The sequence below is a fragment of the Pimephales promelas genome, chromosome 22, assembly GCF_988280905.1.
Source record: "Pimephales promelas chromosome 22, fPimPro1.hap1.1, whole genome shotgun sequence".
In the NCBI taxonomy this organism is placed as follows: domain Eukaryota; kingdom Metazoa; phylum Chordata; class Actinopteri; order Cypriniformes; family Leuciscidae; genus Pimephales; species Pimephales promelas.
Genome location: NC_142790.1, coordinates 25,034,137 through 25,049,379, shown reverse-complemented (window position 1 = coordinate 25,049,379; position 15,243 = coordinate 25,034,137). Strand labels below are relative to the sequence as shown.

The 15,243-nt window shown below is 36.4% G+C and overlaps 1 protein-coding gene across 2 annotated transcripts in view; it reads left to right on the top strand.

Moving 5' to 3' along the window:
* The window catches only part of mmp16a (matrix metallopeptidase 16a (membrane-inserted)), a 147,979-nt gene that overhangs the window by 47,319 nt on the left and 85,417 nt on the right, over positions 1-15,243 (top strand). Inside the window, exons 3-6 of one of the 2 annotated variants that reach the window (XM_039684830.2) lie at positions 4,632-4,780; positions 5,889-5,903; positions 6,358-6,480; positions 13,344-13,648. In XM_039684830.2, the coding sequence (XP_039540764.1) occupies positions 4,632-4,780; positions 5,889-5,903; positions 6,358-6,480; positions 13,344-13,648 (592 nt within the window). The remainder of the gene's footprint in view (positions 1-4,631; positions 4,781-5,888; positions 5,904-6,357; positions 6,481-13,343; positions 13,649-15,243) is intronic. The other variant, XM_089125995.1, reaches the window with a different exon arrangement.

Genomic DNA, 15,243 nt, shown 5'->3' with positions numbered 1-15,243 from the left:
TAATACAGCCTTTCTAAAACCTTGCCAATATTTAACGCAATAATGCACCATACCTCCCACAGATTAAGTCGAGGTTTACTGTGTTTATTTATACTCATGGTTTTTGCCAGGATTTGAGGTCTTTTGCAACCTTTGGGGTTTATTGAGGTTTTGAAACAAAGCCTGAAAAAGTGTTGGGCGTAGACGCTGGGCAGTTGCGTTGTGCAATCAAACAGCACCTCTGCACAACGCCGCTCACAAAAACGTGACACATTTGCTGCTCTGGTTTTCTTTCCTCACTCACTTCAGGTCTGTGCATTGAGCAACACCTCATCACATATGTGTTTGTGAACCTGAACTACCATAGATCCCCTTGGATCCTGTTCCAATATCAAATTAGGTAATGATTTTTATTCATGAAGTCAGACGTTCAGTGCCAAATGCCCGTGCCAGGTAAAAGCATGGTTCTTGTGCAGGGGTATAGAAACCTCTGTTGAGTTAACAGCATGCTGTGAGTGAATGCAAATACAGGATATATTAGCAGAAGGTTACACTTTCCTGGCCAGACATGCCATTAGCCAGGGGTGAAGGTCAACCAGTAGGCAGAGGGAATTCTGTGAGGAAATTCTGAATGTATTGGTCAATGTGTTACATTGTACATATTTTAGCTGACCCCTAAATCATATCTAGAGGAAAATCCCTTTCGTACCTCAGTATATCTAATGGAGTTATCCATTCCAGTATCACCAGTTTGATATAATTTGATGAGAAATGTTTTGGTTTACATTGAAATAGTTCTGATTAGACTTTGCATCTTGGTGAATCCCAGCACTAGCCTGGCATGCCAGACTTACATCAAGATGTTAGGTCTGGGAACTCATCATTGACCGGGCTCAATCCGAGGGGCGGGATAAACGGTTGTCTTTCAAATTCTCTCTGCACGCAATCGCAATTGGATAGCGCTACAACCAATCAGAGCAACGAAGAAGGTGGCGACTGAGTCCCATGCGTTTTCCCACCAGCGGAGCAAGTTGATATATCAAACTTTTACTATCCAGTCGGCAAAACGAGCACATCTTTTTTTTTTTTTTTAAATGACTCAAGTGTCGTTCTTTGTTCTGGTTTCAAATAAAATCTTAAGTTCAAATCATTCAGAGTAATGGTCAAAACCGAATCGAAAGACAGCTGTTCGCCAGCAGTAGCACAAGTAGCAGTGAACCGTCACAACTCTGTCGTCATTATGTTAAGCCCGCCCACCGACTCTATACACGATGTGATTGGCCTGACCAGAGTTTGTTTTTTTCCAGCTAAAGCCCCGTTCACACTACACGCGACCAAGCGACACGATACCACCATTCATTTTCAATGGTGAGGGGGCCGAGTTCCGCGGTCACGACCGTTGGCGACCGGAGGGGTGTGTCCAGCGACGCAACAAATTTGTCTGACCGAGGGCGAGGCAAGTTGAACGGGAAGCTCATTTTAGCAGTCAGAAACTGTCCTATAATTCATGATATATCTCCGTATAACTTTACATACAGTGGTGTTCATGACTCCGTGACTGAATGGTTTCAGGGAACCCAGATAGACTGGTATTTGCCCGTTTCCTGCAGTTAAATTGCCACGATGGCAAAGATCACTCACTGTTTCTAGATTTCTATTTACAGTTTTTTTTAGATCTTTTTTCTGAAACTTTGGACACATTTACTATGGTAATCATGTTGTTATTTATTGTTAACTAAAGTATTAAAAAATTGTTTTTGATATTTAAAATTAAATTGATATAAATATTAGATAACGAATTTCAAACTTTAATGAAAATTAGCCTTGCCAGCTTGAAGTACCAAAATCTAATCACTTCATGACCACTAAAAAGTATGTTTTATATATATGATGTGTGTGGTAAGAATGTAATCTGGGTGACCAACCAGTGTCTGTATATGTGCCTAATATTTTATGAGTACTGTGAATATATACTCCGTAAATATTTAGTAGGAAAGTATACGATTTCGGATGCAGCCATAGTGAAGGGTAGGGTTAGTGATAGGGACGGGATACGCGATCGTCAGCACCACTGTATCTTTTGGTCTGATGCTGCTGGCCTGGCGCTGCTGTCCTAAGTCTGCTGTGGTTTTGCAGTCACCTGACCGATACAGGTTCCTTAAGGCATTGAGAGTGGTGCCATAAAAAAGGCATGATTGTGAACAGCTCTGAATAGAGCGTCACGTGTTTACATTTCGAGACTATGGTAATTACGCCATTGCATGAATGCAGCGTAACACACGACAGCTCATTATCCTTGTGATGCATAACACATAAAACAACTTAAGTGAATCAAGTCCTTTGATTACTAAGTGTGTAATGGAGATATATCCATATGACTGTTATACACTGTTTTAAGTTTCTGTCAGATACCTCACAGAACAACCTGAATTTGTTCTTTATTCTTACTTGGGCTTGATGAATTCTCAACATTCCTGGTAAATAACATAAAAAGGTTGTGTGGCGCTGTGTTGAAGTCTTAAAAACCTAATTTTTTCTTCAAGATTGGTCTTAACTTTTTGAAGTCAGTTACAGAAAAAGTTAGTTTGGTCTAATCTACATCTGAAAAGTAAGAGTGATTACTTCTTGTACAACTGCTAGTTGGTCAAATTAGTTATTACGACACAGTCTTAATTTAGAGGCTAGTTTGTGTAACTGGCCCCTGTGCTTTAAAGTATAAGTACATACTTGTGCATTAAACTCCTTAACATGATTTACTAAAGTAGATTGTGTTCCTGTATCAATTACCTTGTTGACCACAAACAACATTTGTTTCAACCTATCAAACCTTATTTTTAGAGCTATCATTTTATGGGATGGATTGGCTTATGATTGTTTGATAGGAAAGTTATTACAAACAAGCAATGTTGATCAAGGAACGTCATACTTGGGAAAATTGTGTTATGCGTTTTAGTTTAGTATGTCATAAATTTAAGTTTGCCAGGTCCAGGACCTTAAAAAACCCACTACAATGCTGAATCTCACATAGAAATGTATAGATCATGTTTCAAACCAAAATAAAAGACAAAGATGGATATAAATATATCCGATATACCATATGAAAATTATAGCCTACTTGGCATATTTTGCATAAATATCATCCTCATTACAGTAAGGCAAAATAAATATAATTCTCATTACTGTTTTGTATAAGATATAAGATTTATATCTTAAGAATATCTTTATATATTAAGAAAAAACCTACTACAATGCTGAATCTCACATAGAAATGTCTAGATCATATTTCAAACCAAAATAAAAGACAAAGATGGAATATATATATATATATATATATATATATATATATATATATATATATATATATATATATATATATATATATATATATATATATACCATATGAAAATTATAGCCTACTTGGCATATTTTGCATAAATATCATCCTCATTACAGTAAGGCAAAATAAATATAATTCTCATTACTGTTTAGTTTAAGATATAAGATTTAATATAATTTAATATATCTACAATATATATACAATATTTAATATATGGGCTACAATAACTAATTTTTCTGAATGCAAAGTTTTATGACAGTTTTTTTATTATTATGTCAAATTGAAACAACTAAAAACACTCTAACACCATTTGCTCAAGGATGTTGTCAATTTTATATCATTATCTATTCTACTAAGTTAACTAATAAAACGACCATCAACAGCCAATCAAAATTCAGCAGTTGAAATTTGACACCAAACAGCTACAGGATCTATTGGTTCTAATGTGATCATTGTGACATGTTCTCCACATACGCTTAGATCAGAATAATTGCAGTGTTTAGCTTCGTTTTCATTTTTTCGTGTGGTTTTGGGGTGAAATATGACTTTCTTGACTCACACCACAATAACTTTTGAAGGCCCAGATGACCTTAATGTACAGAGTACAGGTAATTCAACCTCTCCTTTGTGTGTTTATATTGTGGACTTCTCTTTAACACTGTCACCGGGACTTTAGGAAAGGGCACATAAGGACAGGTCTGTTCTTATATCTAGATGATAAAATCATAATTTAGTATGATTCATAAGCTGTTTTCCTCATGAGGACCAAGTTCAAAAATGACTTCTCCATGTTTGTGTTTATCGCCATGTTTGTGAGGACATTTGGTCCCCAGAATGTAGGGTTTACCAGGACCGCACACATACTCAGAGTGTCATGATGAGTGTTGTAGAGTTGTGATGAATTTGGCTGTTGGCTGAAGGCAGCAGATGGGTCAGCAGAGGATCCGTGTAAGCACTTCCTACCGCCTCTCTCCGGCATTAATGAGAAAACCACTTCAAAACAAACTCAACGTTCTTTTTAATCTGCTAATGGCAGTAACGGTAGCAGCCGCCATGTTTCTACAGTTAGTTCAGCTATGCTAAAATAATATAATTATATCTGGATTATGTGTAGACTTTTAACTGGATATAAAATTTGTCTTTCTCTCAGTTTCATAAGAAACTGTCAGAATTAGTTATTTTAGCTATGCTAAGGAAAAAATTCAGCTGTGTACAAATGTAAATAGTACTTCTTATTACACTTTCTTATTATACGCTTATGGAAGTAATGTGTAATGATTGAACACAATTCTCTCTCTGTCTCTCTCCCTTTAAGGCTTGGCTGCAGAGGTATGGCTACCTCCCTCCCACAGACCCCAGAATGTCCGTCCTGCGGTCAGATCAGACCATGCAGTCTGCTATCGCTGCCATGCAGCGTCTCTACGGCCTTAATGTCACCGGTGAACTGGATAAGAACACCATTAAGTGAGTAGCAGTTACACTCTCTCTCACTATAGCTCCCATATTGACTGATTCTGGGTCAGAAGTTTAAGATGATGTTGTTCTTCTCAGAGACTCTTTAACATTACTGACTGTGCACATTGCACGACAAAATGCCCATAAGTGCCCTTAAGGTGATTGACCCTGTTGAAAAGACCAATAAAGATGGATGCCTGTTTGGTTACCAATCATGAGGTGTTTCTATCAGCAGTGGCGGTAGCAATACAGGTCATGGGTTCAATGCATGAACTAATACAAAAAGTTTCAATTTTGATATTTTTAGGTCAGACCGTTTGTGTCTATCAGTCATATAATGGAGGTCTATGGTCACCACCTCAAAGAGCATGCACACAGAAGTCCAAATTAAACATGATTTAATGACTCATAAATGTGAGTACACATTGATGGCCCAAGACACGAAATGAGCGGTTTGTGTGAGAAAACCAACAGTATTTATATTGTTTTTACCTCTTGTAACCACAGCCACGTCGCGGGTGCTTTGTGGCTGTGGTTACAAGAGGTAAAAACAATATAAATACCGTTCTCGTTTTGTGTCTTAGGCCTTTATGAGTCATTAAATCATGTTTAATTTGGACTTCTCTGTGCATGCTCTTTGAGGTGGTGACCATAGACCTCCATTATATGACTGACAGACAAGAACGGTTTGACCTAAAAATATCAAAATTGAAAAATACTGTGGAAACAAAGACACCTACATCTTGGATGCCCTTTAGGTAAGCTAAAACATACCAAACATTAATTTCAAAGTGAACTATCCCTTTAATTTCAGAAACGTCTTTGCAGACTGTTCAAAGCTCTAAAACACAACATGATAAATGTATTGATATTACAAAATAGATCTGTATCTCCTGCTTACTGAATATGATGTACAGCTGTGATTCCCAACCAGGTGTATAAGACATGTTTGTAGTTTAGTGTTATTAAAAGGCACTTGAGCCTTTGTGAGAAGACTGAGGAGCTCTATATGACTGAAAATGTTGGGAAACACTGATGTACAATATCTGGCTGCTAGGATCATGGTGATTTCATATCTCTTATGTACTGTTTTTGCTTCCTTTTTGCTTCGGCATAGTGATATCACTATAAGGTGAGGCTGATTCTTCTCTTGTGATTTTGTTTTTATGCATTCAAAACCAAACTTCTCTCTCTCTCTCTCTCTCTCTCTCTCTCTCTCTCTCTCTGTGTGAACTCTATTGAAGTTGTTCTTAGCAAGATCAGAATGAGAGAAAGCTGATTTAGAGTATCATGAAATATATATTAGTGATAGTGGAAAGCATTCATTAGCTGATATTTGGATATTGTTATTGGAATTGGATATTAAAAACAAGTGCGACCAAATCTAAAAATGCAAAGTAAATTAAGTATACCACAATAGAGTTGGAAAAGGTGTATATAAACTTTAAATATGAAACCTCATGGAATTTGAGACGTTATTCTGGAATGCTAATTCATCAAGGAACATTTTAGAGGCTCAGACAGGATGAATGTCACGAGTGAGAAGCAATGCATTATGAATGAATCTACTTCTTTCTCTCTCTCAGCTGGATGAGGAAGCCAAGGTGTGGGGTGCCAGACCAGTTCGGCGGTGGCTCGAAATTTAGCGTCCGAAAAAGACGTTACGCCCTCACAGGGCAGAAGTGGCAACATAAACATATCACATACAGGTGAGTTACAAAAGCACACTTCCTTTGTGTGTATGTGTGTGATATGAAATGCATTTCTTGTTCTGAGATTTCTGCAAAAAAAAAAAAATCTTAAAGGAGTAGTTCACTTTTAAAAAAAACTTTTGTTGATAAATTACTCACCCCCATGTCATACAAGATGTCCATGTCTTTCTTTCTTCAGTCAAAAAGAAATTAAGGTTTTTCCAGAATTTTTCTCCATATAATGGACTTCAATGGGAACCAAACGGTTCAAGGTCCAAATCAGAGTTTCAGTGCAGCTTCAAAGGGCTTTAAACGACACCAGACGATGAATAAGGGTCTTATCTAGTGAAACGATCGCTCATTTAAAAAATAAATTAAAAAGTTTAAGTTTTATAAACTTAAATGGTGACCTTGCTTTGTTCTGTGATGAGGGTTCGTGACTCTCCTGTTCGAACTTCTTTTTTCGAGTCATGACTTCGAAGGGTCCTAGATAAGTCCCTTATTCATCGTCTGGTGTCGTTTAAAGCCCTTTGAAGCTGCACTGAAACTCTTTTGGACCTTGAACCGTTTGGTTCCCATTGAAGTCCATTATATGGAGAAAATCCTTTAATGTTTTCATCAAAAACCTTAATTTCTTTTTGACTGAAGAAAGAAAGACGTGGACATCTTGGATGACATGGGGGTGAGTAAATTATCAGCAAAAGTTTTTTTTTTAAAGTGAACTACTTCTTTAATCAGTATTTTTGTCTCGTTTTCCAGTAAACATCTTTAAAACAAGATAAATCCACTTCAGACAAGACATGATTTCAGAGAAAGTTTTTCTTTTCTTTTAAGCCTAAATCTAACAACATTCAAGTGCGGGTTATGTTTAAATCCATTTGCCAATGGGGTAAGAAAAACACACTTAATTCTTAATATTTTATGTCATTTTGTTTATCGAGTATAAACGTGTCTTCTTTTAAGGATGTTTAAATGTGTTCACTAAAAAAACGACACTAATACTGATTAAGAAAATGATTTGTGCCTGGCTAGCAGCAGTGCTGAGATAATTAGGCTGTCAGATTCTTCTCCCTCACCTCACTGTTTGCCTGCCAAACTCCCTTCACTCGTCCTAAATCACTCATCTCTTCCCCTCTCCCAGCTGGCCTCACTCCCTCTGTGTTTACAAACCTTTATTGGAATGACTGTAAATGATCAAGTTTCACTATATTATTCAAGCCTAATTATTTAAAGACTATACATCATGTACACCATCAGGATAAACTTTGTTTGAAGGTGTCATTGTTACAATGTAATTAATTATACATTAAATTACTGAGTTATATTAATTAACAACATGTAATTATGTATAATTTACTGTTATTGTAAGTAGATGTAACATATGTAACAAGGACACTGTAAAATAAAGTGTTACCCACTACCATGTAGCCCTCAAACCGTATTCACTTTATAGCCCTTAATCCTGTAATTGTGGGCACAGAGGACTCAGGTGTGATCCTAATTTTTATTTATTATAAATGTTATATCACTGTCTTCGATAAAGTTTTGTCTATACATTTATGGTGTTTTATTTTTATTTTGGGGGTATTTTTGAATTTATTTACTTCAAAAAGTACCATATTTTCTATGTAAACTATGCTTATTTTTATGTTTAATTTTTTTTTTTTTTTTACTACATTAAAATATCATTCCAATAAGTTCTTAGAGCTAAAACCTAAAGATGAAGTGACTTTGCTGTCACCTGGTGTCTTATTTTGGCTTATTTTAGAATGATCTAAATTACAGTTTTTCCCATTCATTTCTGTGGGTGCCCATTTATGACCCAAATACAAGATTAAGGAGTTTTTCTTTTCACCCACTTAACATTGTAGAATTGAGTCAAAAAAAAAATTGTGTGTGTTCAGGAGGCAAACTTAGGAAAAGTAGCCAAGTCTTGTTCCGCTCAGATCAAGGGAAGTATTTTTTAGTAAATAAATCAAAACTATTTTGCCCACATTTGTCCAGAATACAGTTTTAGGGTTAAATGTTTAGGGTCAGTAAAATTACAATGAATGCTATTCTTTTTAACTTTCTATCCATCAAAAAGTCCTGAAAAGATTGTATCACAGTTTCCACAAAAATATTAAGCAGCGCCGGTTTCAAATTTGATAATTGTTTCTTGATCAGCATATTAGAATGATTTCTGAAGGATCATGTAGACACTGAAGACTGGAGGAATGATGCTGAAAATTGAACTTTGCATCACAGGAATATAATCAGAATCATGCTTTGCATTGTTTTGCCCTACATTGTTCTTAAATGACATCACCAACATTGTGATTTGTACAGTATTGTAGTGAGATGTATTATTGTTACATGATGCTCTCTATCCAAAATGCAAGATTTGTTTTGATAATCCCACAGCTTATGTATGTATGACCTATATTCAAATATAACTGCATTACATTTGCCTTAAAATAATCTGCCTGAGTATTGCGAGGACGGATTCGTGTGACGGACGCGAAAGAAAAAGTCCCCGAAAAGCAGCCCAATACTCCTAGAACATAATAACAGACGTTCATCCACCTATAAAAGTGGTCCCAAATGATAACAGAATGTAACAGAATAACAAACATTCTTACTGAATAATTCATGTAAGTGCTTTAACAAAACAAAAAACAAAAAGCTTTACTTGTCTGCTTTTAAACTCTTCGGACTCTTTTAGCTGTCAGAAAGTTAATATAAAGCCGTTTTTGCAATCTGATGGACACGAAGAAATGACAAAAGACCATACAAGTGTACCAAAATACTTTGATGTGATGTAAATCAAACAATATGGTCTACCGAGGAAGAGAGAAAGAGAGAGAGAGAGATTATGATTATGCAATGGAATGCTGCTTGGTGGCTTTAGGCAGTAGTGTGTGTGTGTCTGCGTATGTGTGTGTGTGTAGCCAGGCTGAGCAGATGGGTAGGCAGATGTTCCCTTCAGTACTCCCTGCTCTCTGTCTTGATCCAGACTGTACCACCCTTCACCTTCCCCTAACCCTGGATCATACCATGTGAACAGCACACACACACACACACTAGAGCCCTCTCCTCATCCTCATACTATAACAAGCACAAATAGCATCTGTGTGATGCTATCACTGTGTCATTATATTCCTGTGTGTGTGTGTGTGTGTGTGTGTGTGTGTGTGTGTGCTAATTGAGTTGGTCTCAAAGCAGTCTGTGTTCTCATAACCACTGACACACACACACATTCACGTAACTGACATGGTTTCAGTATCGCCAGCGAAAGACTTAGAGGGACAAAGCGCAGTGTTGTGTATTCAGTGTCCAGGGGACTCTTTCGTGTGAGCCCTTGTGTTTACATGGGTTTAGACGATATAATACCAACATTTTTATAGGAACAGCATGTGTAATGAAAATGAACAACACTGTTGTTGCATTTTGATTCGGCAGAAGCTCATCTGGGCTGGGTCGAATATTTTCAACACCAAACGAACACTTGATATATTTAGGATTCAGTATGAGCTCTGTGGACAGCTTTTGTGGCATAAGGTTGATTATCACAGATCTTTTTTTTTTTAAATGGTTGCAATAAAATCATTGGATGCATACCAGGTCGGCATCTTTTTAAAAGCATGATTAGATTTTTTAAAAATATTTTATTAACATATTACAGCTATATGTTTTTTTTTTGTTGTTGTTTTTTTCAGTAGAAGTAAATCAACCCAGTACACTCTAAAAATGCTGGGTTGTTTTAAACCAACTTTGAGTCAAATATGAATAAACCCAAACGTTGGGTTAAAAATGTAATGAAAAAATGTAACCCAGTGCCTGGGTTTGTCCATATTTGACCCAAAGTTGGGTTAAAACAACCCAGCATTTTTTAGAGTGTATATAATTTTATATATAATTATTTATTTTTGCTAACATTTTTTATTAAAACACTGGCCTGGCATTAATTATTTAGTACAACTGCGTTTACTTTGATCTATAAAGTCTAAATCTACAGAATTTACTAAATTGTCATTTTTAATGCTTTTTAATGTTTATATACATATATATATATACAGCCAAAGCTATTAAACAAGGCCTTCTTACAAACAAACTTCTATATTCTCTATTTAATTCTGAAAGGCACACAGCTCTGCGTTGTATATAGAGGACAATATCCTTGCTGTTCAGGTTTCCTAGTGGAAAGACTTGGTGGTGGTGTAGTCTAGTGGTTAAAAAGCTGGGCCAATATCCAGACAGTTACAGGTTCAAACCCCAAAAGAGGTGGTGTATATGAATTATAACCATTGTGCCCTTCTGACATACACTTAACCCCTACCTGACGTTTTGATTTAACGCGGTTAGATTGTGGATACGATTTCCACTGGCACTGTTCATTAGCCAAGTGCTTTTTGGCATCCAAAACTGATGCAAATTTATACACCGATTCTTTATCATCTACTGATTCAATTCTGTATGTAGCAGATGAGATGCACCGCTGGAAGTTTTGTAAGACACCTCGCACACAGATAACAAGCTTCACGGCAGCTGAGCTGAAAATATAAGCCTGGAGAGGAAAAGAAATATATGAAGGGTCATGAAGTTCAAAGACAGGATTATGATTTCTGGGAAGTACAGCTGAGAAAGAAAAATACATGAACGGTGGAAGCCAGATGTTGATCTAATAGTTTGCTCTCACAGACAGAACAACTGTATGAGGATGATATCAAACCCCATCCTGCACCACCTGGAGGGAATGAGAGAGAAATAGAGATAGAGAGGTTAGGTTTCCCTGAGATATTATGTCTTGTAAATATTTTAAGAGGCACAGCTTTAATAGAGTTTAAATTCCTCAGCACATTTGAGAAAACAGCTGCTACTGGGTTGATAGAGAGTTTTGGCTGATACACAGACACTAGCACAAAATACCCAATATGGGTTAATTCACCCAAAAATGAAAATTATGTCATTAATGACTCACCCACAAGCCCGTAAGACCTCTGTGGAACACGGTTTAAGATATTTTAGATTCAGTCCGAGAGCTTTCTGTTCCTCCATTGAAAATGTACAGTATGTACGGTATACTGTCCTTGTCCAGAAAGGAAATAAAGACATCATCAAAGTAGTCCATGTGACATCAGTGGGTTAGTTACAATGTTTTGAAGCATCGAAAATACATTCTGGTCCAAAAATAACAAAAACTACGACTTTATTCAGAGTTATATTGTCTTCCGGTTCTGTTGTCAATCCACGGTTCAATTCAGTGACGAACTGAACCGGAAGAGAATACAATGGGCTTTATGCACGGCGTTATTTCCGGTGAAGGATTAAGGATGCTCGATAACTTCCGCCGATCATAGAGTCCAATGCAATACCGATAATTTATATTGAATTTTATACTCCATGGTTATACTAATGAAACGTTAGTCACAAAAACAGATAAAACAGACACCCCTCGTTGTGTTTATGCTTCTTTTTAAAATTATATTAAATAAACGTAACTATATATAAAATTACATCTAAACGTATGTACGTTTCGTTTCAAAGACGGGAGGACAGTAAATATTGAAGACTCTGCCATAATCCCGTTTTCTCCGGTTTTCCTCCGCTTTAATCTACACAACCGGAAATGGACGAGCATCCTTACGTCAAATGCGGAACTTATGCGTGCATATAGCCCATTCTGAATAAAGTCGTAGTTTTTTTTATTTTTGGACCAGAATGTATTTTCGATGCTTCAAAACATTGTAACTAACCAGCACACATAGACTACTTTGATGATGTCTTTATTTCCTTTCTGGACAAGGACAGTATACCTTACATACATTTTCAATGGATAATATAAGATAATATCTTAAACTCTGTTCTGAAGATGAACAGAGGTCTTACGGGCTTGGGACAACATGAAGGTGAGTCATTAATGACATAATTTTCATTTTTGGGTAAACTATCCCTTTAAGAGTAAGAGTCAAGATCTGCTAATTAGGTGTAACAAATCATTTAAAATTAAAAAATATTTTATAAAACTTTCATAATTACCTTAATCTTACATTTACAATAGAATACATTTGATAAAAATCACCTGTCAAGCTTAAAATATGGCCTATATTACAGAGTCAAATTGGACATCTACAGGACTTATCTCAAGATCACACATTTAACTGTTCATTTATTGCTGAAATTATGAAAAATGATCAGTCAAGAATATAATTATTGAAAATATTAAAATCAGGAGTGTCTGAATTAGAATGTAAAGTTTGTGCATGAAAATGTCCGTCGAAACCAACATGTTGAACGACGTTCAATAACCTGGTGAAGTTTTTCAATTTGGATTGGCGTTTATTCTCTTTACACTCTAAAAAAAATGCTGGGTTGTTTCAACCCAAATTTGGGTCAAATATGGACAAACCCAAATGTTGGGTTAAAAATGTAATAAAAAAAGTGAAATTTAAAAGTTGGGTTAAAATTTTTAATTACATTTGTAACCCAACATTTGGGTTGGTCCATATTTGACCCAAAAGTTGAAGTTGGGTTAAAATTTTAAATACATTTTTTAACCCAACATTTGGGTTTGTCCATATTTGATCCAAATTTGGGTTGAAACGACCCAGCATTTTTTGGAGTGTAGCATGCAGTTTGTAGCCTTTCACTCAGTTCCCTGATCATTCCGATTCAATTTCAGGGTGTGAAGAACAAATTCACGTATTACGTACGTTATCGTTTTTGACAGACAGCACGATGAAGGCAGCCTTTTACACCCTTTTCTCGAAAAGCTGGGACCTAGTCAAAACATCTGGTAGTATGGGTTTCATACTACATATGTATGTGCAACACAGGGTTATTTATGTGATCACTACATGTTAAATTCACACTTCCTGATTGTTGTCATCTAATCTTTCCAGCATAAAAAACGTCACACCTAAGGTGGGAGCGGAGGAGACCCACAACGCCATTCGCCGGGCGTTCGACGTGTGGCAGAACGTCACACCGCTGCGTTTCGAGGCAGTTCCCTACAGTGACCTGGAGCGCAACAAGAAAGATGTGGATATTACTATCATTTTCGCCTCAGGTTTCCATGGCGACAGCTCCCCTTTTGATGGAGAAGGGGGTTTCCTTGCACATGCCTACTTTCCTGGTCCAGGGATCGGGGGAGATACACACTTTGATTCGGATGAGCCCTGGACACTAGGGAATCCTAACCATGACGGTATGTAAACCTTATTATATTGGCCGCGTATAAACCCAACTTTATTGGAGAATAAATCCCAGTTCGCTCTCCATTAAAGCGAATAACTTTGTTGTCTTGCCCCTGCTTTTCTGGACTGCTCTAGAAAATCTTACGATATACGTATTACATTCCTTTCAAATGAAAAGAAACTGATATTTTGAGAGCATTTTGAGAACAACAAATCAGTAGATTTGAGTTTTACAAGTTTATATAATCAAGTAGTTTTGAAAGTTGTTTGAGGAACTTGGTATCAAGTAAATCAGATTTTCAGCAATTTTATATTCTGCTTTTTTTTTCTGTGAAAATATCAGTACTTATTACTTTTGGATAAATGGTCGCATCATAATTTGAGTTTTTCCACACTATTACAGTATTGTTGTTTCATTGATTTCAGATTTATCCAACCCTAAACAACTCGTTCAACTTAAACAAACTGTGGTTTCTGTACACACTGGTCAAATGGTCTCTTCCTGGGCATTTCTTGACCAGAATAAGCAGCAGCTTAGATCGGATTCGGACACTAAGCCAAAGTCTGTCTCTGCGAGACCAGATTGTCAGATCTCACTAGAAAAATAACCCAAAAAACGAAGACAAAAAAAGCCCAAAGTAAGCGACTCAGTTCAATAAAATACACCACACATTTGTGTGGGTTAATGGTGTTAATTGTTGTGTGGGATAGTAACTGTAAATGAACCATCAAAACTGAAAACCGTGACTTTACAGTAAGAAAAAGAACATGGCAACGGATTCTGACTTCAAGTGTTCTGAATTTAGAAAATGTAATTTGTCAGAATGCATTATGTGGGGGCAGAGTCAGAGTACTGTCAATCATTCGATAATTGAATCCATTACCATGCAATATTACTCATCAATTTTTCAACAGGAATTTTTTTATACCAATGCCAGAGAGCAATAATAAACTTGACGTGCAACCTAATTCACAGTAACAATGGTATCCATATATCATGACCAGTTCTGAACCTTTTCTAACACATACCCGAACTCGTTTCACATAATTTCAATTTCAAACTTATAGTCGCAGCTCATCCAGCTGCAATGCATTGCAACACAACAACCAGCTAACCTTCCTTATCACGTCAATATACAGTAGAGTCCATTTCCACATCAGATTAAACATTAAAAATGGTCATTGTGAGATAAATAAAGAAACAGACATATTGTGAAATATAAAGTCACAAGTTCCAATTACGAAACAAAGAGATATTGAGTTATTTAAATGTGAGATATAAAATATTGTGATATAAAGTCACATTTTGAAAAGTTATTGAGAAGAGTATTTAGCTGGTGAAGTGGATTTGCTTATTGTAGAGTTAGTTAAAGTTATCATGAGCATTGTAATGTTTGAAGTGGATATCATAACAGATGTTAGACCCCGAGCGGTTCATAAATCCATAAGATCTTACTTTCATACTGTGGAAATACAAACCTGAAGAGAGAAAGGAATGAGTGCAGCGCTGAAAAGGGGCGGGGCTGCATAAGATCTATAAAGTTGCGAGATGTAAAGATGAAATTATGAGACGCAAAATCACAACTGACATATATAAAGTCAGATT